Consider the following 22,844-nt stretch of genomic DNA (forward strand, 5'->3'; position numbering starts at 1 on the left):
GTTCAAAATCACTTTTCCTGTTAATACTTGCATTTTAATACAACTAAAAGATTTTCTAAGTAATTCTTTCTGATTGTGGGGAAATTTGGCTGGAAAAGTCGGAGATTTTTGTTGAAAACTTGGGAAAATCAGTTTGCTTAGTTAGGTGCCTCCTTTAGTTGCCATTATTGTTATTGTTTCCTTTGAGGTAAATATATGAATTACCTTTTTTTTTTTTTTGAAATGATATATTAGAAATATTTATTTTTTGTAGGCATCACACTAATCCAGTTGGAACTGAGTGGAAATGGAAAATGGACAAACCTGATGAAATTGTAAACCTTGCATTGAAAAATCATTATAACATGATAAAGGAATTTAAAGGTTTGTTTCTCTAGCCTATGAATCATAACCTTAATACAAGAACTGAATTTTGAATGCATTAATTAAAGTGTTGTTGTTTTTTTTATTTTTATAATTACCTTTAAGTACATAACATTATTCACAACACAGATTATTTAGAGGTTTTTTCAAGGCTTGAAAATGCTCCTTTACATTTTTTTTGTGGAGTGAAGCATATTTCAGAGGAGTGAAATACACAAAAAGAGTATAAAGACCATAACAATAATAAATTCTAAAAAAAAAAATTCTAAGAATGAAATTGTAGATGGGTGGGATAGAAAATAAGATGCATTACCATTTTGATTTTGTGCCCATTTGAATGTTTACGATTTGTAAAATGAAAATTTGAAAAAGATTCAAATGTAATATTGTTACAAATTCTGTTGTTGTTGTCGTGTGCCAGCTAGGCTGGCAATTTTTGGGGTGCGCTGCTTCACTTTTCCAACTGTACCGTAATTTGGTGTGAAGTCCGACTTCAACAGTACACGCATGCCGTAAGGACCCGTTTATAGGGTAGGCACAGCACATTCTCACAAAGAAAGGACAAGGACAGGAGAGAGAAAGTACGTCCATGCCCGAGCCAGGATTCGAACCCGGACCTTCCTGTCGCAGTCAGACATCTCTGACCTCTAGACAAGGCAGGCGGCTACAAATTCTGTAAATAGTAATTATTTTTGTGATTAATTTGTTGTAATCTGGCTAAATTTGGTGTTTATTCCATTATCTTTCATCTAAAATTATTGTAGTAACTTAACCTGTAAATAGTTTCTTGTAATGAATATACAATTCCTTTACATTCGAATGAAGTATATTTTTCCCTCTATCTCTGAAAGATAAGATTTGAATTTTGTGGAACTTTTAAAAGTAGTATAAAAGCAGTGTGGCATTTGAATGGGAGAGTTAGTTTTGCTTTTTAAACTGTCTGAGCGTTAGCTGTGTTATTGTGTGTATTAGCCTTTGCTGTGTTTTTGGGTATTTGGATGTAAATACGTGTGTAACCGTTGAGTTTACGGTGTTAACAGATATTTGCCTAACTGCTATGGTTGATTTAGCAGTTGTAACTGCATTTCCTGTACATAGCTGTAAATGAATCTTCTGTGCTTTTCTCAAGAACTGTGTCATCATTTAAAGAAAGTTTAAAGTTGGCAGCGAACACGTAAAAATATTTTTGAAATTTCAATTTTCCTTCTTTCCTCATTTTCCACAATGCTATTCTTTTATTGAAAATGCAAAGCACGAAATAAGTTTGTCAAGACGTTAAAAATATCTGAATCTAAAAATATTTAGTGTATATCAAAACGTACTAGCATAGTTAAATAATCATATAAAACTTGAAATAATGCTAAAATTTTCTAATTATTTTGCTATTTTAGTAATATTTTTGTTCGCCTTGGATATTGAAGAAATTGCATACATTCTACCAATAAGAGTTAAATGATTTAAATGTTTTGTGAGCATGTAGTCTTTTTTCTATTTTTCATTTCTGCGAGGTAGCTATTTTAACTGATTTTTTTTACCTTTGTCTTTAATTAAAAAGTATATCTGTTGCTAGATTAATTTTCTTTCACATAAAAGGTGTTCCTGGTGTGAAGCCTGAAAGGATTGCTGAAGGCTTGGAAGTAAAGCATTGCGCTTTATCATTGGTCGGGGAGCCTATAATGTATCCAGAAATAAATGCACTGGTTGAGTTACTTCACAATAAGAAAATATCGACCTTTCTTGTAACAAACGCGCAGTTTCCTGAGGCTATTTCAAAATTAGTTCCTGTCACTCAGTTATACGTATCAGTTGATGCCAGTAATGAGCAGAGTTTAAAGAAGATTGATCGTCCTCTATTTAAAGACTTCTGGAAACGATTTATTGACAGCTTGACAGCTCTGTCAGAAAAGGTAATTATTTCATCCTGTAGTAAATTTTAAGCATATTCTAGGTTTGAGTATTATTTCATGTTTGGAATATCAAGTACAGTGGCCGCCGCTGATATGAATTATGTTTGTTCTAAATAGTTTTGATTCTGTAAAGCGGCTGATTCACTAAAGCGGCCAATTCAATGAAGTTAGATTTTATTCTGTTTTTGACAATTAGATTCAATTTACAACTGATTCAATTAATGGGCATCCACTGTATTGGTAAAAGTTTCTAGCGAGAAGCCAGGGTTTCAATTTATTCTCATACTCGCGGCACCTGCACGGCTTTGCTTGTAGTAGAAAATCAAAAGGTTCATCTGGTTCGCCTGTATATTTAAAAAATACTGGATGATGAATATCTCGCCAAATGGCTATGTTCACTTGCTCTTCCCATGTTACGGTTCCACATTATGATAATTTCGTAGTTTACTCGTGTATCTTATGATAATTTTGTTCCTTAAAATTAGAATAGAAAAAGAACCACATCGAATTTTTGAAAAATCGCTTCGATGTGCACACCCCCATGCTACAAACTAACTTTGTACCAAATTTCATGAAAATCGGCCGAACGGTTCAGGCGCTATGTGCATCACAGTGATCCGGACAGAAATCCAGACAAACTTACAGCTTTATTATTAGTAGAGATACTTTGTCGCCTCAGAGCAACAGTACGACAACTATGCCTCAAAATAAATGTAAAATATCCCATTTTTGCTCTGAGGCAACAATTTGAAGATGGAACAAAGAGGTAAAAATTGCTGACATTTCTAATAGTAAAATAAAAATGAATTGAAATTGACCAAACTAAAATATGTAAGAAAATAAATGTAAGTAAAAAAAGACCCAAGTTGTAAATAAGTCAAAGATAATTGCCTTATTTGAGAATAAAAATGAAATTAAGGGGAAACAATGTCAAAAAATTCTAATTAAAGTGCCACTAGATATAATGTAAGAGCAAAATCTGAACAACTACAATTTGATTAGACATAGATCTATGTATGAAAGTTGTTTGCTAGATGTGCCATTTTCCACTTTCTGATTTTCAATATTCATTTGAATGATTCTACTGCTTTTCCCAAAAAGATAGTGCTATTTGACATGGCTTGCCAATTGTATTTTTTCCATATGCCTTCCATATACTCATTTGTCACCTTTTGTGAGCATGTCTAAAGATTTAAAATTTTCAAATTAACTTATTTAATAGCCATATTTTCTCAGAAAGCGTTAAAACATGTGAAATATTTTAAGATATATGCAATCCAAGTTATGTTATTTTGTCTTTTTCACAGAAATATACTTCTAACTTTCATTATTAAAAACATGGATTAGTTTTTTTTTTCAACTCACGAAAAATTAACCAATTTAGTCGAATTATTGATCAACTATTAATTTTGAGTAAGATATGATTTTTGTTCATTTTTAAATCAAATGTCTTCTCAAATTCGCCTCCCCCCCCCCTTTTTTTTTGTAAATTATGAGATTTTACAGAAAGTTGCCTTAATTTATTTATTTGCTGTAGAACCTCGTTTATCTGGATTAAATATCTAGAATTAAAAAATATATATACACTTAAATAATAACTAAATTATGATCACAGGAACGAAAATATAAATACTCCAAATATTTTCTTTTCATTTAGATTCTATTCACAACTCTCACATAGTTCTTAAAATAAATTATAGTAATTTAACAGACAACATAGCATACTTGGAAGTCACTCTTGTCACCACTGCAACCACTACGAGGGTTCCATACATGGGCAAGTAAGTCACTTCGGTGACAAGTACAAGGACCCTCAGAGAGTGATGTCAACACTGCAGCTGAACTGTGAATGTAAAAGTTTTTGTGAGAAAAGATTTTCAATAATTTTTTTACCAGGCATTGTTTTTTACTGCAATAAAAGATGATAAGACTGCTTATTTAAGAATGTGTTTTGCTAAGTACCATTTCACCCACATTATAGTTTTTCATTTATCCAGATTGCCTTTGGTCCCAGTTAGTCCGGATCAGTGGTGTTCCCATACGGTATACTCCATATACGCCGTATACTCTCAAACATTTTTTAGACATATAGCGTGTACCCTCAAGTTTCATAAATTTTCATATTATGAAAATGTACATGATCACATACACAAATTGTGTGTAATGGATTACGGGAGTATACCCTCAGGAAAATTGATAAGAACATCACTGGTCCGAATAAATAAGGTTGTACCATATTTATTTTTGAATTAAGTTTGTCACACACATTTATACATATAGATGCACAAATATGCATACACAATTACACATTTAATCAAACTATATAAAAATTTCCACCTAAAAGTTTCCACTACTTGATATCTTAATATATAAAAATCTTCTGTGCGGACATTTGTCACCATAAGGCTTTTAAACGGCTGGACCGATTTTGATCAAATTTTTTGCGTGTAATTAAGTTGTGGAAAGCATGGTTTTGAAGCGCAATAGATCGAATCGGAAACCATTTTGTTAATTAATTAATTAATTTAAAAATTGGATGGCTATATCTTCCAAATGATTAATATTGATTTTAATCTATTGTTGAGCGATAACTGGAATAAATATTTAACCCGTTGCCTAAGGACAATAAGAAAGCCAGTTCTTTTGTAATGAAATTTCCTACTGTGATATGTCCATGGCCGAACTTGAGTAGGACCATGGATATGTCAATGGAGAATAGATAAAATATAGAGAGAGAGAGAGTGAAGCCTTCATTTCTTGAAAGCAGTGATTTTAGGTCCCGAGATATATTTTAAAGTAAAGAATTGGTAAAGTAAAGTTCACGCAAAACGTGTGTTCTGTCGTCGTAGTTGAACGTTGAACCATGTGACCGGATCAGTGCTTTAGGTTTTCCTAACCAAATGATCAGAAAGTACCGTCCCCAGCAACATTTGTTTCTCGGCTCAAATCCATCTGAGTTTTGGCACCAATGTCAAGAATACTTTAATAATAAACTGATTAGTTTGATAATCCTTAAAGGAAAATATGATGGAATTTAAAGACGAAACAAATTTTATTTTCATCCAGATAAATTACAGGGTAGTTCTGTACACAAAAGAGGTGCAGTGGAAGATCTTTATCTTTGGTGAAGAGAACAAATTAGGCAATATTTGAAGTTTTAAAAGTTTTCATTCAAAAAATCGGACCGCTAATCGGTCAGAGTTAGCTTCGCTCACTGATCGGCTGGATTACAGTAACGTGGTGGCTTGGCGACTTTGGCTATAAACAATAGAGTTGCGTGATCATTTGTTTACATTTTAAAGCTAATGTTAATGTAATTTATTGTATTTTTTGTTTATTTGGCGAAATATTTCGAATTGCAAAGAATTGTTTTTCGTTTTTAAATAGTATTTCGTCACTTTGATTGAAGAATGTTTATTTTACATGGTGGGGGGGGGGGTGATTTTCGCTTATTCAGAGAACTGTTTTTACCTTTATCATTTTTTTAAACGATATCCTTTCGATTGTTTTATTCTTTTTCATATGGGGGATGTTGCAGCGGGATTTTCCGTTTCTTCTAGATGGGTAGTTAGTTTTCTACACTTAATATCTGAAGACGCTTCTTATCCTTTGAGTATGGCTGAAGGAACAAACCCTCAAGTTCAGGAGAAAAAAATAGTTAATAAAAACACTGCCCTGTGGGCATTAGATAAATCAAGTTGTAATAAATGTACACATTCTGACACCAAGCAGCTTAAAGCATTTTCTTTTTACTTATTTTTTTCAACAAAACGGTTTAAACACTTTATAGTTTATTGAAGTTTTTTAACTTTTCAATTTACAAAGTTTGAACAGTCTGTCAGGTCCTCTAGTTATTGATATACTAATCTTTGTTCTGTGTATACATTTACACTATTAATGTGAAAAGTAGCAAATATTACTTAGGTATATAGGGAAAATAAATTATCTTACAGCCTTCATTATCAAAATTACTATCTGTTTCAATGTAAGGTACTAAACATAAAGTAATTAATCAAAAAAAGCATTGGAATGTAAATATTATAAATTTCTTTTCTTTATTTAATATTCTAATTATAAAACATTATTTTGGGCTAGAAATTTCAACACTTTAAATTTTTCTCAAGTAGAATTAAACTTGATCAGGGAAAAACTCATCCCCTTCCCTCACCCATAATTTCTGGTTTTTTCCCCCAACCATTCCCAACTCTAAGCATGACCACATTTTAAGTTTCTTTTCCAGATTTAGTACACTCACATGCATGTCTCAATTTTAAAGAATAATTTCCATTTTTGAAAATTATTTCCCGTTATCTATGCAATTCATTCATGCTTGATCAATTATTTTTCTTGTTAATTCCAAGGAAAGTAAAAAAAATCTTGCTTTCTCACAAGTTCCAATACATTTGTAACGTTTTACCTATCAAATGACTTAATTTTCCTCATTAAATCCTGAATTTCGGAATATCTGAACTCATTGTAATTATGTTTTACTGTATATAGATATGAATGGAAAATAAATATAGAGAATACATGTAATGTAGGTAATGTGTTACTTTTAATATAAATAGGATTAAAATATTTTTTTCAACAGGGTCAAAGAACAGTTTATCGGCTGACTTTAGTAAAAGCGTGGAACACTGATGAAATTGAAGGTTATGCTAAGCTCGTTCATGTTGGCAAACCTGACTTCATTGAAATAAAAGTAAGTAAAACTTCTGATTTTTTTGAATATATTTTTGCCTTAGTCTAGTGTATTATTTTTCTTAACATCTATCCTGTTGGGGATTTGGGATTTCTATGCAGGTTTGATTTTAATTTTTATTTTGAGGTGATCCAACTAATTTTTTTTCCCTTTTCCTTATATTTTATGCAAGGAAATTAGAAAAAAATATTTAAATATTCAGTAAAAACTTACTATTCATCTGGCTCTCTATTTGCAATACTTGTTATTCGTCCAACTTGTTCAAGTAAAATTTTACTTTTCATTTGTATGCTTCTTCGCTATTCGGACAACGTCGATGAATGGAGATTGTCAAAAACTTTAGAAATGAGCTGACAGTTGAAAAACTTTCCAGAGTAGAAATTAAAGAACTGAGTTACCATTGGAAGAAAATACGTGTCAAAACATTGCTGTGGGCTACAGGAGCATCAAATTGTTCAACGACAATGTTATTAGCCAGAGGCAGACAACATTGGATAGGTTTTTAGAGAAAGAATCCCGAGATTCTTCTAATACAAAAAAGTAACACGTGAAAGAGAGAAAACACCTGAAGGACCGTTACTTGATGTTTTTATCGAAGGTGACTCCCCTTCCAAACAATAACATCAACATTCCTCCTCCTTCTACTTTTCATTCCACATTCCACCATCAGCTCAACTCAGGGCTGGATTTGGAAGTGCGGAGGCCCCGGGGCAACGAAGCAGTGGAGGCCTCTAATTAGGGTTCGAAAAGATCATCATATTTTCGAAAATATCCCATACTTTGATATATATCCAAATGTTTTGATATATATGTATATATCTGGTACTTTCAACTGGTGAAAGTTAGGATATTTTGTAAAAATTTTTTGTGGGGGGGGGGGGCCCTTTGTTGTGGAGGCTCCGGGGCAGTAGCCCCGCCTGCCCTCCCCTAAATCCGCACCTGGCTCAACTCAGTACAAGCAAACTGCAGTTAAATTTTCATGTATGTTATGTTCAATGCTGCATATTGGTTTTTCATAATTTTCAACAAGCAGTTATCTGAATTGAAACAGGATTAATTCAATTTACATTATACAGTAGACGCTCGTTTTACGTGGGTTAATTTTATGCGGTTTAAGATTTGACACCTTTATTTTATTTTGCGTGATGAGTTTTGGTTTTAGGCAGATACAGCAATGCAAACAAATAAAATTTTCCCCTCTTTCAAAATCCAAACTCCTAAACATTGCAGATTATGCGTAATCAACTGCATTTTGGCTTGCTAATAATTAAGCTTGGGCCACTGGAGACATTTCATGCAATTGTTTCCAGAGCTCTTTCCAGAAGTAAAGTTATTAAACTCGCACAGTTCAGAACTCACTGGAAAAAGAGCTATTAGGAGTGACAAAGGAGGCTAAAACCAACAAAGATACCGACATCGGTGATGCGCAACCAAAAACGTTCACGTTGAAAATTTTGAGCCATTCCTAGGCAATAGAAATGATCTTACTGATTTGTTAGTGAAGGAAGATTCTATCATATAAATGACTTAAGTGATCATGGATGTGTCAATGCTCTGCAAAGAATTACCGAGGAAAGTTCTTAATGACTGCCAAAAGACTATCATAGCCAGCTCTTGTTTATAAACAGAACACGATATTAATTTATGTGTTCTTTATGCATGTTCAGGGCCGTATCTAGAGGGTCTACTGTATCTTGGGTGCAAAAATGACTCGCTATTTTTAGCTATTCTGCCTTCCGGGGCGAGTTGTGTACGAATAGTGAGGTTTCACTGTATTGAACTTGCAACACAACTGTTTTTAAAACTTCCTAACAACATTAAAAAGTTAAATAATAACAAAAATTAGACATTTGTTTTATTGTTAGAAAAAAACCTATTTTGCATGCAGAAGAAAAGAGTTAGTGATGGCAGAGCCGGATTTAGCTTTTGAACCACTCCGTGCAAAAGGGAAAAATTGCGCCCCTTGTGAGCTGCATGTATAAAGAGCTTTCCCCCCAACAAATAAAAAAGTACATGCTCTTTTTTACATTTTTTGGCAAACGCATAAAATGTGTCAAAGTAACTTGGCAATTAATGTTAATTGTAAATATTAATAATAATTTTTAAATCGGTTGACAGATTTCATTCTGGTGATTTCCAATTTTCCATTCATGAGACAGCATCTGAGAGAGAGAGAGAGTAGGTCCTGACTAGAATATGAGCACACAAATTAGGGGACTTGTGTTACCTATGTGGAATCTGGAATTAGTAGAATTATGCTTATGTGTTACATGTATATTACTAATCCTTTTTCTATGTTCAAATAAATAAATAAATAGTTTGAATTTTGAGATTTTGAAATCAGATTATGTTTTTAGCAATCACGAATTGCGATAGGACCCTACTCGTTAGGTTTTACTCGTTGGGTTCTACTAATGGCTCTGATCGCAACGAAAATTGAAATTCAAGACTTTAAAAATCAAATGAATGCCAGGGGCTGGTTGTTATGTGCTGAATGCTGTGTGCTAGATACTTCTTCGTGAAAAAAAGATTGTGTACCAGTCGAGAAGGTCGTATAAATAATTCGATTCCGAGGCACGTGGAAGCCTGCATTATAATAGAAAAATAAAATCAAGGGACGGACATCGTTCAACGTTTTATTGAAAACAATAAACAATTCGTGATTGCTCAGAAAACGAGCTGATGTGTGCATCACATGACTTCCTTTTACTCCAATTTAATGTCATTTCCCCATTATTCGCTATTTTAATGTGATTCAATATTTATTCTCTAAATATCACCAACAATGGCCAAATTGAAACCAAAAAAAAAAAAAAAAACTCCGCCAAATTTGTCGCCAAGTTGGCGACAAAACTTGGCGACCAAAAGACTGGCGATATATCGCCAAGTGTTCGACAAATTATAACGCCACTTGAGTTTACATCGAAATTAACAATGATTTCCCCCCAAAAAGGTGCAAAAGACCCCCTTAGGAACATCCGAAAGCAACCAAAAGGGGAGGTGCGCAACTAGACCCCACTACGAGTCTATGTACCAAATTTCAACTTTCTAGGACATACCATTTTTGAGTTATGCGAGATACATACGCACATACACACATACGCACATACATACAGACGTCACGAGAAAAGTCGTTGTAATTACCTCGGTGATGGTCAAAATGGATATTTCGCGTGTCTATACATTCTTAGGCACTTTTCCGCATGTGGTCGAATCGAAAAAAAAACTCAACATTCATTTGGGGGTGAGCAAAATGGAAATTAAGGGCGATTTTTGAGTGAAAATTTTTTCGCGAATACAATACTTCCTTTTTTGTAAAAGGAAGTAAAAAGAGCAATGTGAACATTGCGTCATGGGTAAATTTTGCGCATTAACTGGGGGTTCAGGGGTTACACCCTGGAAAGTTTTCCGAATAGTAGCTCTGAAAACACTATTTTAGACAATCTTTGATGATATAAGGAAGAGAAGGAATGTTAAGGGGACCTTACTTTGGAATTTTTCGTGCTTGAAAGCTCAAAACAAAATTTTAAACGATTCGAAATTTTAATTCTGTAAACAAAATTTGAAAAAGGGAAGGGAAGAAGGAGTTGTCGATACGTCTAGAGAGGAAAATTCCCTCCCCCCCCCCAAAAAAAAATTGTAGTTATTAGCAATCTTTGTCTTTTTTTATTTATTTCTATTGGCGCTTTGTTAGAGAGGCTTTTACTTTTGTAGACCTAATTCGATCTCCCGATGTAGCATCCATTCTTTCATGTGGCACCGTGCCACGATAATATCGATTTCCAGTTTCCGTATCAGACGGAGGTACCTGTGCTCTTACAATGCGAAACTGAGCTGGGAATTTAATTTTTCCGAGAGTACTTCAAGCCAAACGAATAATCGAAGGATCTTTCACATGCCGCATTATTATACGACTTGGGCTCTGTCCATTCTATGCATCTTGAAAATCCATCGATTGGAGCCAGGTTTGAACCTGTGTCTTCAGGCGTAAGATGCCAATGTTTAACCGTTACACCACTCGGTTGGCAAGCAATACTTGTTGAAGTAAGGAAACAGGATGGTGTCTGGGATAATCCCCCATACATTTTTCGTACAAAATACGTAATTGTAAGCCATCTTAAGAGAAGGGATGGGATTGGAGAATTCTCCATAGTAAATTGTCAGAAGTTTTAATTTCCAAAATCACAGTTTTAGACGATCTTCGGAATGTTAGGATGAGGAGAGTTAAGTGCCTATTCCTTCGGAATTTTTCAAAATTGAAATCGTTTAAACAAAAGTTGATCTTTAATAGTGGAAAGGAAAGGTTCGGAAGAACTTCCACGAAAACTTTTCAAAATTGAAATTATAACTACGCAAATTGTAAGCAATCTTTGATGACGTTAAGGGAAAGGGTAAGATTCGCGCAACTTCCTCCGAAATTTTTCCAAATTAAAGTTTTGAAAACAACTGTACACAATCTTCGATGATGTTATAGGGATCAAGTTAGAGGGTTCTAGGGTTTCCACTAGTCCTAGGAACTCTTTCGAAATTACAGTCCTAAAAACGCAACATTATTATTTTTTATACTTCAACTCTTACCTTACATTTTAATATGTTTGAATTCAAACGCTTACAGCCCCAGTAGAATATTTCATTGTTTTGGACGGAGGTGTTTTTATTTATTTATTATTTTATTTTATTTTTGACTTTTGTGTGGTAACTATGGTCATTTTTTCTACTATGTTTCATTTTAAATATCGTGCCCAATTAATCTCCTGCAGAATTCTTGTTTTAACCTTCGTTTTTTCCCTTTAACCATTTAACAACTTCTGGTGCGACTTTTTATAACAATCGTTTAAATCTCACTTCTCTCTTTCTCTCTTACTTTGATTTTTTATCTGTTTGAACCATATTTCAGTGGCACATACATTTTTCAGCATTTAGCTATGAGATTTTCATAGTAAGAAAAAAAAATGAAAGTAAGAAAAACAGAAACAGAAAAACATCAGCTCCCCAGACGCTATCTTGTTTATTTATAAATTTATACATTTTTTCTCTAAAGCTTGATATGAGTTTCCAAATTGCACTGAATACTGTAAAAGCACTTTTTTCGCGAGTCTTTAATTTTCGCAACCCCGTCATAATCGAAAATTTTAAACCTAGCGAAAAACCTTTTTACGTCGGATTTTTCAACTTTCGCTTCTGTTTACAAAAAAATCGCGAAATCACCGTTATTTTCCTTTTCGTGAAAATTACGGCTCGTGAAATTTAGTCCTATAACAGTAACTTTTTTTTCCTGTTTAAAGATGTTTGAAACGTTCATCTCAGCGACTCTTAGTTGGTTTTTCTTATTAGTAGAGATGTTGTCTGATATTTTTCTAAATATATGTATATATATTTTTCAAATTTGCATTTTGTTCTCAAATTTTACAGAAAAAAATTGTAATTTTCGTTATTTTTTTTTCATTTAAATCTTAACCCCGCGAAGGATTTCCTTTCGTTACATAAGTAAAATCAAATTGGCTGCCCGTTTTCTGAAAAGCTGGAATGGTTATCCCGCTCCCCTCCCCCCTCCTGGAGACTATGGGCATTCCGATGGTCATTGTGATCTTCCAAAAAATTCATAATTCGGCAAATTTTGCCTGACGATTCTGCAAATTTGGAGACATAATTGAAACATTTAAATTCATCAATGTAACTATTTACTAGAGATGTAAGTACATGTGTGCATATTCATAATTTATCATTCTGCAAAGTTGGAGCTCCGTTCGGCAGAGAATTTTTCTCTTCCCAAAAATTTAAGTTCGGGGCGCCCCTGCTAGTGTTGATCCAACTGATGATTCCCCTTCGTTTCAAATGCTTTTAAAGTCTCTGTAATTAGTAAAAGAACTAACACCTTTTACTTCAAACTTGTGCAGACTACGGTATAAAGGGATATTGCGATGCATCCTCTTCATTTGTTGATGGTGCCAGTATTTTTTCTAGAGAACTTAGTTTTTTTTTTTTTTTTCAGCCGCTCAGTTGCAAGTTTTTCTCATTTTGATTTGGCAATTTTGCGCCCCTCAAAAATTTTTACTCCGTGCCGGGGCACGGACTGACGGAGTATTAGTCCGGCCCTGGTGATGGAAAGATATTCAACACAAGTCATTAGTTTTTGTTGTGCTCATTGTGTCTGTTATCTACTTTTCAACGTATTTCTAAAATTGTTTTTTTTTTTTTTTAATATTCAAGTTGGTGTAGCAGTACACTTAATTGAGTAGAGTTAATACATTTAATCATCATACCATGATACTTAACCCAAATGAAACACTCCAACAAAACTGATGTTGAGTTTTATGTTGTTCCACCTGATGAAATTGTATTGGTCTATTTAGTCTAAGTTAAAATTCAGCAATATAAATCAAATGTAAATCATATAGAATTAAATCTCGATACCACTATTTCTCATATTAAAAAACGAATGAAATAAAGTAATGATAATTTGTCAGTATTTTGCAGTATAACTTTCAAAATCAAATAAAAAACTATGTTTCTTTTAATGTATAATCATCATCATTTTGGCTATATGTATTGATATTGAAAGATAATTTGATTTATGAATTTTAGGGTGTTACTTATTGTGGTACATCTAAAGCAAGTTCATTAACTATGGAAAATGTGCCTTGGCATGAAGAAGTTCGTTCATTTGGTGTCAAACTTGCCAATTATTTACCGGATTATGAAATGGCATCAGAGCATGAACATTCAAACTGCATTCTAATTGCCAATAAAAAGGTATGTATGTTTTTAAGGTTTTAGATTTATTTTTAATGCTATTAAATGCAAACATTGTTACCATTTATATTCTTCTGCTACATTTGCTACAAAAGGTTTGTTTTTGAAAATTTTGTGCCAAATCTTGAACCTTTGTAATTAAATTTCATATATGATATTTATGATGGACAGCAAATCTCGTTGTGAAAACGCACCTTTTCAAGGCACAATCCTTAATGCAATTCATAATGCTACAGATATTAAAGTAATAGGTTCATGCTATTGTATGTCTATGTGGCGTTTTTGTCATTTTTTGAGCATTTACAGTACATTAATATAAGTTATAAATTATGTAACTGTCGTGTTTTTGCTATTGTGTGAATGTTTTAAAACTCTTTGTGGTCTGTAGTCACTTGAATGATGACACACATTTGAATTGCAAATGGGCTGGTTCCATTGATATTTAGTGAGTTAGTTTTGAGCAAATTTTTTCAAATGCATTGCATATAAATAATTATGCTTTTTGAAAGTTTAATGAATCAGGTCAAGAAAGACACAGACCACAAAGTGTTAAATGTACCAATTATTCTTCTAATTGAGTTTGCATCTTTTGTGTTCTTTTTTTAGTTCCTTATCAATGGGAGATGGCACACATGGATTGATTATGAGAAGTTTCATGAACTCATGAAAGAGTACAATAACTCTGAAGGTGAAAAAACTTTCACTAGTTCAGATTATGTGTCTCCTACCCCATCTTGGGCAGTCATAGGATCTGAGGAACAAGGATTTGATCCAGATGAAACTCGATTCTTTCGCAAAAGCAAAAAAGACATCAGTGGTTGCTGAGTTTTAATGGAATCAATGTATGATATGCATGTACATATTCATGAATGCATTGGAAATGCCTTATTTTAAATATTTGCATTTAAAGCTTGGAAAAGCTAGCCATTTCTTTAAATATCATTTGTAAACTTGGAAATTGATTTCTGTAAAAATAAATTTATATAAAATCTATTTGGAAATGTTTTTTTACCAAGTAGTAGTCATTATATGAGGCTCCTACACAGGCCCGACCCTATACATTTTGGTTCCCTACCTGCCTACGAGATTTTTATGTCACAAAAGGCCACAGGCCTTTTTAGTCGTGTGGGCCCCTCCTGAGCTAAGGCAGAACTACATGCAATATACCTACAGTTGGGCTATTACATCCAGAGACTGCAGTTTCATCAATTCATTCAATAGTGAATAATCGAGACCAGTGGTGAATAACCGAGAATCCGAGCCATGGTTCCGTTAGACTCTTAAATTGAAGGCAAATGAAGTTGCATCTGCCTCTAGCTCAGTTATTCACTGTTCCAGACTGATAAGTTGGGTGGGCCGAAAAGAGTGGTTTTTTTTTTTTTTTTTTTGAAATTCACTTTTGGGTAGCGCGAAAAAGTTGTGTCGCGAGCTAGTTTGCATCCACAAAATAAGTCTTGGATATTGAAAAGTATCTAGCCAGCCCTATTTGACACTGGAAAACTGAAAAAAAAAAAAGAGAAAATTTGAGTTTTTTTTCAGAAAAATTTTTTTTTCAAAATAAATCCTAAATATTATGCTGGAATGGAACAAAAATGTTATATAATGAGCCAATTCGAGCCCAAAAAATGTTTTATTGATTTTAATGAGCATTTAACCTCACCTTTCTGACATCAATAATTGAAGAAATTTTTTAACCAACTATTGGATTTCTTTAAAATCCAATGCAAAAATTATTTTTCAAAATTAATTCATAAAATGATTGTTTAAATAGCACTATTAACAAGCTATAGTATCATACATTTTCTAGAATTACATGTAGAAAGAATAAGATTTTGAAAAAAAAAATCTACAAATTTGATTCATAATACCTCATGCATAATGAATATTATTATTTCGAATAATATTGCCCCTTTTCATCAAATGATAGAAGTTCTTTCCTAGCTTGAAGTTTGGCACAAATATATCCATCTCGTGCAGTTCCACCACAAACTTTTATTGCAGCTTCGATTTTTAGTTTCTTACAACGTTCTTGTGACAGGGAAAATTCTCGAAAGTTAACTCTGTATGCATTGGCACATTTCTTTCAAGTCTTGGTCTTTTAGATGCATTGTAAAAGGTTGTTCTGTAACAACAGTTTGCCCGATCAACTAAATCAACGGCTTTAAAATTGAGTTTAGGATGCCTAAAAAATCGTACACCATGCAAGCTTTTCGTCGTCTTTTTTTAGAGTTGAAAATGCGCCTAACTGCTAATCCCCCAATGGATTTTCTAGAGTCAATTAACATTGTCAACAGTAGCTGTTTGGGATGAGCGAAATATGCATCATTTGAGAGAAAACTTTGAAAATTATCTGCTTAATGTTGTCTGGAAACTGCCTTGCAAGAGAAATCATTTTCCAAAAATGTTGGAGACCATACCTGCAGTTTGGTTTCATTTTTATTTCAAACCAAATTGGGGGGCATTAAACTAGCATTAAATTTTCTGATGGACTTGGAGTGCCTATATACAAGCGTAACAAACGGTATGCAGTTGTCAGTCATCGTCAATGACCGAGTTTGCCTGGGCTGCTGTTAGCTACGCTAAAAGCGCAACTACCATCTTTTACAGCAAGACAGATTCGATAAAAATTCAGTAAAATTTTTTATACCGTGGCAAATCATTAGTTCGCAGCAAACATATGTTCCACTGTAAAGGTCTTTTGACATATGTCTCAAGTAAACAAATTACTCCACCTTTCCATCCCGTATTTACATTTGTTCCGTTGCATCCAATAACCGATAAGTTGAGCACACAAGCTCATACTTTTTTGCAAAGCCTATACCTGGAAAATTTTCTTTTGCATTTTCACCAGCCATTAGCGATATATGACCGATGTACGTGCTGCATATGCTTTAGATGCTAATTTTTGACGGCCAGATGTCTTTTGATGGGTGTCATCTTTGCGGCCGTCAAAACACAAACGCTTCATAGCTGCCCCTTTAACTGCTCTTAAATCTTTTTCTCTCAGCTGGCACCTTTTTTTTTTATCAACTTTCCTCCTTACTTAATTAATACTTATTTCAAAACTACTTTTTAAACTATTATTGTTAAAAATGTTTTTTTTTTTTTTTTTTTTGTTTCAATCTCAAAGGAGCGCAGCTAAATACTCTACGAAATGTATAAAAGTCTTTGAGGGTTGCAACTGATTTACTGATAGATACTTCTGTTTGCAGGAACTAATTTTAAATTTATTTCCTTTTTGACCCCTTCCACCCCCCCCCCTTTTTTTCTTAAAAAAAAGGCACATTTTTTCAATTTTTCAAGGCCTAATAGGGTCGGCTAAATATTAAACAAATTTAGCGAAATTGTTTGAGGGTGACAACAGATCTATATAGCAACTTTTCCACACTATCCAAAAACAGATTTCCAAAAGAAGTTTTTCCGGCCCACTTGTGGCGGCTCGTGCCTTGAAAAAGTGAGGGGGCCAGATCATGGGCACACTTGTCCTCCCCCCCTCCCCTTGGTTTTTGAAAAAAAAGAAGACTTTAAAAAAAATATTTTTTTAATATTAAAACTTTCTTTATTATTTTTTGTTAAATTAATAAAATTAAATTCATTTTAGCAACTAAATTAAAATCGTGAAGAAATAATAACTTTTAAGGTATATTCAAAACAAATATAAAAATAATCTAAAAAATAATGATTGCTTCTTTAAATTGTCGCTATAGTATGTTAATTACTTGAAGACAAAGAGTAAATGGAGCAAACAGTATAATCTTATGCAAATGAAGGCTTCTTCCTTTACTGTATGTTGTTTATTTTACATATCCTGAATCACGTAAGAACATTCAAGCTATGTAAAATTAAGAGCATACAGGTAGGGTAAAGGTCTCTGCGAATCCTGCTGTAAATATTGAGGTTCAATATGTTGGTGTTGAGGGGGGGGGGGGAGGGGACACAAACACACATAATTTGCACCTCATTAATTTTATACTTTTTACAGATAATCTCAATTATAAGCAGGAAAATACAGTGCATTCTGTGTGTGTGTGTGTTTTTTTTTTTTCAATTTCAACCACGTATGCACAAAAAACGGAAAATAAATAAAAAGTTTCAAATTATTGTTTTCTGAAAAAAAGTGAGGGGGCCCGGGTCCCCTCCCACAAGTCGCCACTGCGGCCCACCCTACTCCACATAACAAAGATGACGCTGCAGTCTGGATGTGGTAGCGGAGCTGTTGGTGTATTAGATTGCATGTAAATCTGTTAAAAAAAGACAAGAAAATTCTTCAAAACAATCTTTAATAATAAAATGTACATCACTTTTTCTGTTTTGTTTTCCTAGCATTATTTTTTTTGGAAAAATTTTTAGCTTTATGATTATGCCTTTGATTTTTCATCTGTTCTTTCATCTTCTTCATATCTTTTTTCATTCTTCTGTCCACAACTTTGAAACGTCCCTTCACACCAGCAGGTCTACTTACTCTACGGCCACCACCCTTCTTAGCAACAACGTATGTCACATTTGTGTCCTTTTTCGGAATAGCTTTCTTGTATATCCTGAAAATATGAGTCAAAAGTTACAGTATTTGTATGTAAAATAAATAAAGAAAATGAAAACAATAAAAAACTTAATGAAAAATAAAGAAATTTCAGTACAAAATATGATATTAAATTCTGAGATGTAGTTTAGATTTGAAAAAAATACAATAAACACATTATAATCCATTTATGCCCATTTTCATATGCATTATCAATAGTGTTTTTTTTTTTTTTTTTTAAATAGGATTACAGAAAACTGAAAAAATGACCTAAAGGGAGAGTCTTGGGAAGATACCTGGGAGAGGGACTTGTTGGTATAGAATTGAGTTGAGTTACTCAAAGTCAGAGCATATCACATTGAAGATGAACAATTAAAAAAACATAAAAACCAGTAAAACATATGTTCCTGATAATGCATACCAGTCTTCAATTTGAGAATATGAATATGTTAGGTTGCAATTCAAGACTTTTTTTTTTTTTTGGAAGAACCCTATTAATTCTTCAATAATTTATTAAACTTCAAAGCATCATAAAAACAATTTTTTTTCACCACTTTTGGCAAAAAAAAAAAAAAAAAAAGAGATAATTCACCATTTGATGTGTTGGGGGAAAAAACATATATTTATTGTTCTTTATTATGCATTGCTTCAATGTATAGTATTCAAAAATAAAGACCCAATGATGCAGTTGGTTAAAGCATCCTGCTAATAATGCATTGATATTTTTAAAAATAATTTTTTGTTCCTGCACAAAGGACAACATTTTACTTCTTACAAACTTACGTTTTTAATTCTTCTGCTTTTTCTTTTTCACTCATATCTGGATGATCTGTTACTTTCTCTGCTCTTTTCTTAGCCTTTTCAAGTCTTCTCTCCGACTAATCAAATAGAATTTTAGATTTGTTTAGAAATTTTGACATTTAACATGTATTATACTGTACTTAAACATTATACTACACTACCTGTGGATCAAGATTAAAAATAAAGACAATAAATATAATCTTCAAAAAATAACAAAGCACATACCAGAGGTCTGTGAGTATACAGAACTTAATGTTGGCTACAACAACCACATTTTCATTTATTTAATTTTTGTTTACTCATTCGCACATCATTTTCACCATTAGATGAAACATTTGTTTTGTGACATTTGAGAAAGGCATTTAATGCTATTCTTTACTATTGAAACACAGTCAAACCCTGCTATAACGAACAGTCAGTGGACTGACTTAGGAGATTGCTACAACTGAGGGTTCACTATAACTGATTTTTCAAAGTCCACACTTGCTAAGATAATTCTATAATGAATCTTTATTAGCAGGCATTTCCATAATTGATTAGGATAAAATTAAGAAAATTTTACTATAAACTTTTTTACACAGTAATAAACAAACTACAGCAATGCATATTTTAATCCATATTTATTTATGTTATTTTTGGTTGCAAGCTTTTAGATATATTTTGCTGTCATTTTTTCTGTCATCTGTGGTAAAAAAAAAATTGCAACTTATTAATCTAGTTTTGTTGCAAACAAAATTGCTCAAAACATTGATAGAGGCTAGAATAAATATAGGAAGGAAAAATGTCTTGCAAATTGAGAATAGGCATTTGCTGCTTTCAGAAAAAAAATTTCTTAATCCCCTACGGAAATTTTTTTGGCATGCCTAATTTAGCTATTGGCAGTGCGAAGTTCACAATATTATCAGAGGAACGATAGGCGAGGAATGGTTTGGACTGTGGTAGTCTGGTGAAAAAGGAGGTAACTATTGTGAAAGATTTTGTTTGACTATGGAAACATGTTAAAAAATGCAACTGGGACAAGTGCTAAGAAAAGCTGAAAACTTGGAAAATTTTTGGATCACTATAGCTGATGTTCTAGCACTTAGTGATCGTTACAAGTATTCGAAAATACATTAACAACATAGGGCTTCAGTAGAGGAACAATTGAAAAGGTTCGTGGTTCATTTCAACCAGGGGATCAACTATAACGGGGTTTGACTGTTTAAAATAATAAGTATATTGTTTTTTAAAGCAGAACTGTAAGTATAAACAAGAAACATGCCAGAAACATAAGAAAGAATTGCATTTAAACAGATATATAGCTTTTCTATCAAATTCTACTACAGTGAAACATTACCTTTCTCTTTTTCCTTGCTTTGGCTTCAACAACTTTTTTGATTGGTCTTGCATTTATTTCTTTTAGTCTTTGTTTGTATTCAGCAACCAATTCCTGTAATAAAAGGAAAAAAAAAAAAACACCATGTTTTAATATAATGTGTAATTAAAAAATATTTAGAAGTTGACTGATTTGATAAGGGCAGGGATGAAAAGTCAAAAATCAATTTTGGAGCAAGTCAAATTGCATTTTAGAGCAGTAATTTGGTTTCCATGCAAGTGTTTCTGAATCTTTTGGAAATCAAAAGTTAGTAAAATGTATTTTAATGTTATTAGAATAACGTCATACTTCAAAAAAGAAAAAATACTTTGGATGAATTTAAACCAATTCTAATAATTTAACAACTAAAAAGCACACTTAAAAATACATTTTTTTAAATAAAAAAAAGTTAAATTAACTTAAATGAAAACAATTTCTAGCATTTAAAATTATTGAAAGACTTACAAGATACAATAGAATTGAAACCTCAGGCTTAGATGCAATTTTCAACAAAGCTATTTTAATCTTTAAATTCAATCAAAATTTTGTAAACAAAAAGTATTACAAGAAGTAATTGCTAACAAGACACTTGTTTAATTCATTAAAAATTGCATTCCAGTGCATCAGTTCGTAACTCATGTATGCATTTATTCTAATTCTAATACTGAAATGTTTAAAAAGGAATATTGAATGAAGTTTTTAATGATAATAATATATTAAAAATTAAAATAAAGCATTACCACAAATTGGTTTAATATAGCATTAGCTAAAATAGCTTTCAATAACCAAAATAATTGAAATAAGGTATAATCTCGATTTAGTGATTGTCAAGGGACCAAAAAAAGTTATCATTAAATCGAGGAGCACAGACATTTTTTCAGTCAAATCCGGACTAGTGAAATGAGTCTTAAAATTGAGGATTGAATTTTGATTAATGCATTGCAATGATCAGCAATGAATTTTTCCAACTTGTATAGTAATGTACCACAACAAACAATTCCAAAGTGACAATAAAATTCTTAATATCAATATAAAGCAACATTTTTAAAAAATGAGAAATTATTAAGAACAATTCTTAAAATCAGGAGAAATAAATTGTAAAGTTGTAGAGTGGGAGATTCGGCTAAAAGAAGGAGGTCTTCCCCGCAAATTGAGAGAGGTGGCAACTCCTAATGATATTGACGATTAGGAAACTTTTACAAACTTTTGACATTGAAGCTAAAAAATCTGAAGTTCTGAATTATTTTCAATTGGAAACTTCCAAATTTCTATTTCCGGCTGCAAAATCCAAATTTATGCTTTTGGAGCAGAATGTAGACATTTTTGATATCCTATGGGCAACTTTGAGGAGCTTTTGTAAACCAAACTTTTAATTTTTAGCACAGCCGGCTGCAAAATTGGCGAATTTCATTGTTTTTGAAGCAGGATTTCAAAATAGGAGCAGTTTGGCGCAATTGGAGCAGATTTTCCACCCCTGTAAGGGTTGTCAGACCCGTATTCAACCCATGTGCCCATGGGACAAAGATAGATACCGAAAGTTTTTGGAGGGGGCAATGAAACAATGGAGCTCTCTTTCCCAGCTCATACATTTTTTCATAACAAAGTTCTCATAAGGTACATGTTTCATAAACAAAATTGGAATTTTTTTTCAAGGAGTATTCCAAGACTGTTCTAAGATAAAAAATAGGTTTTCCAAGGACTAGTTAGAACAACTATTTGAAAGTGTGAACTTTCTTACAGTTATAAAGTAATAAGTGCTCTCTCTGATTTGGTTACAGTTCATACAAAAGTTTCAGCATGAGATAAAACCTTTTAAACCACACTATAAAAGCTTTAAAATCAATCTTTAATTGTGGGCACTAAGGATCAAATTGACTACCACTAACTTAACATAACAATAACTGAAATAAAAAAAATAAAAACTAACATAGTGCAATTAGTGATTTAAAAGCAATCAAAAGTGATTTCAAAATCGTTGAAGAAATTTGCTGTGCTATCATTATCAAAAAACAACATATGATGAAATATTTTCCCAATGATTGTTTGCCTTAAAGCCATAATTTTTGAGCCACAAAAAATAGGCATCTAATACATCGTTTTTAGTCACACGTGATTTAATAGTGCCAATACTTGAAGCTGCAGATTCGGTAAAAAATGGCGCTGATTGCTATGGTCAATTAAGTAATACCCCAATTCAAATTTTTAAAGCATAAATAAACTGCTACAATAAAAAAATGAAATAAGCAATTTAAAAGTAGCACAAGTTAAAATATCTTCTAAATTTTAAAAGATGCAAAAGGATTAGCAGTGGCTGAGTTAACAGAACTAAGCCACTGCATGTAATGATTTTCGAACCATGAGCTTGATCTTGAAAAGTTTTGAAAGAAGAGATTTTTTTATAAAGTAATTAATTTTGAAATTTTAGCCAAGTTCAAGTCTCAAATA

The 22,844-nt window shown here is 32.6% G+C and overlaps 2 protein-coding genes across 2 annotated transcripts in view; one reads left to right on the forward strand and one right to left on the reverse strand.

Annotated features, from left to right (window-relative positions):
* LOC129220472 (S-adenosyl-L-methionine-dependent tRNA 4-demethylwyosine synthase TYW1-like) overlaps positions 1-14,687 on the forward strand; it is a 35,856-nt gene extending 21,169 nt beyond the window's left edge. Inside the window, exons 9-13 of the mRNA XM_054854893.1 lie at positions 254-363; positions 1,957-2,270; positions 6,862-6,972; positions 13,558-13,725; positions 14,332-14,687. Coding sequence (XP_054710868.1) covers positions 254-363; positions 1,957-2,270; positions 6,862-6,972; positions 13,558-13,725; positions 14,332-14,550 — 922 coding nt within the window. The 3' untranslated portion in view covers positions 14,551-14,687. The remainder of the gene's footprint in view (positions 1-253; positions 364-1,956; positions 2,271-6,861; positions 6,973-13,557; positions 13,726-14,331) is intronic.
* A 3,300-nt stretch (positions 14,688-17,987) lies between these two features.
* The window catches only part of LOC129220124 (pre-rRNA 2'-O-ribose RNA methyltransferase FTSJ3-like), a 49,602-nt gene continuing 44,745 nt past the window's right edge, over positions 17,988-22,844 (reverse strand). The window contains exons 17-19 of the mRNA XM_054854468.1: positions 20,382-20,474; positions 19,028-19,122; positions 17,988-18,263 (exon numbers count right to left, since the gene is read on the reverse strand). Coding sequence (XP_054710443.1) covers positions 18,023-18,263; positions 19,028-19,122; positions 20,382-20,474 — 429 coding nt within the window. The 3' untranslated portion in view covers positions 17,988-18,022. The remainder of the gene's footprint in view (positions 18,264-19,027; positions 19,123-20,381; positions 20,475-22,844) is intronic.

This window comes from Uloborus diversus, chromosome 4 (genome assembly GCF_026930045.1).
Source record: "Uloborus diversus isolate 005 chromosome 4, Udiv.v.3.1, whole genome shotgun sequence".
In the NCBI taxonomy this organism is placed as follows: Eukaryota; Metazoa; Arthropoda; class Arachnida; order Araneae; family Uloboridae; genus Uloborus; species Uloborus diversus.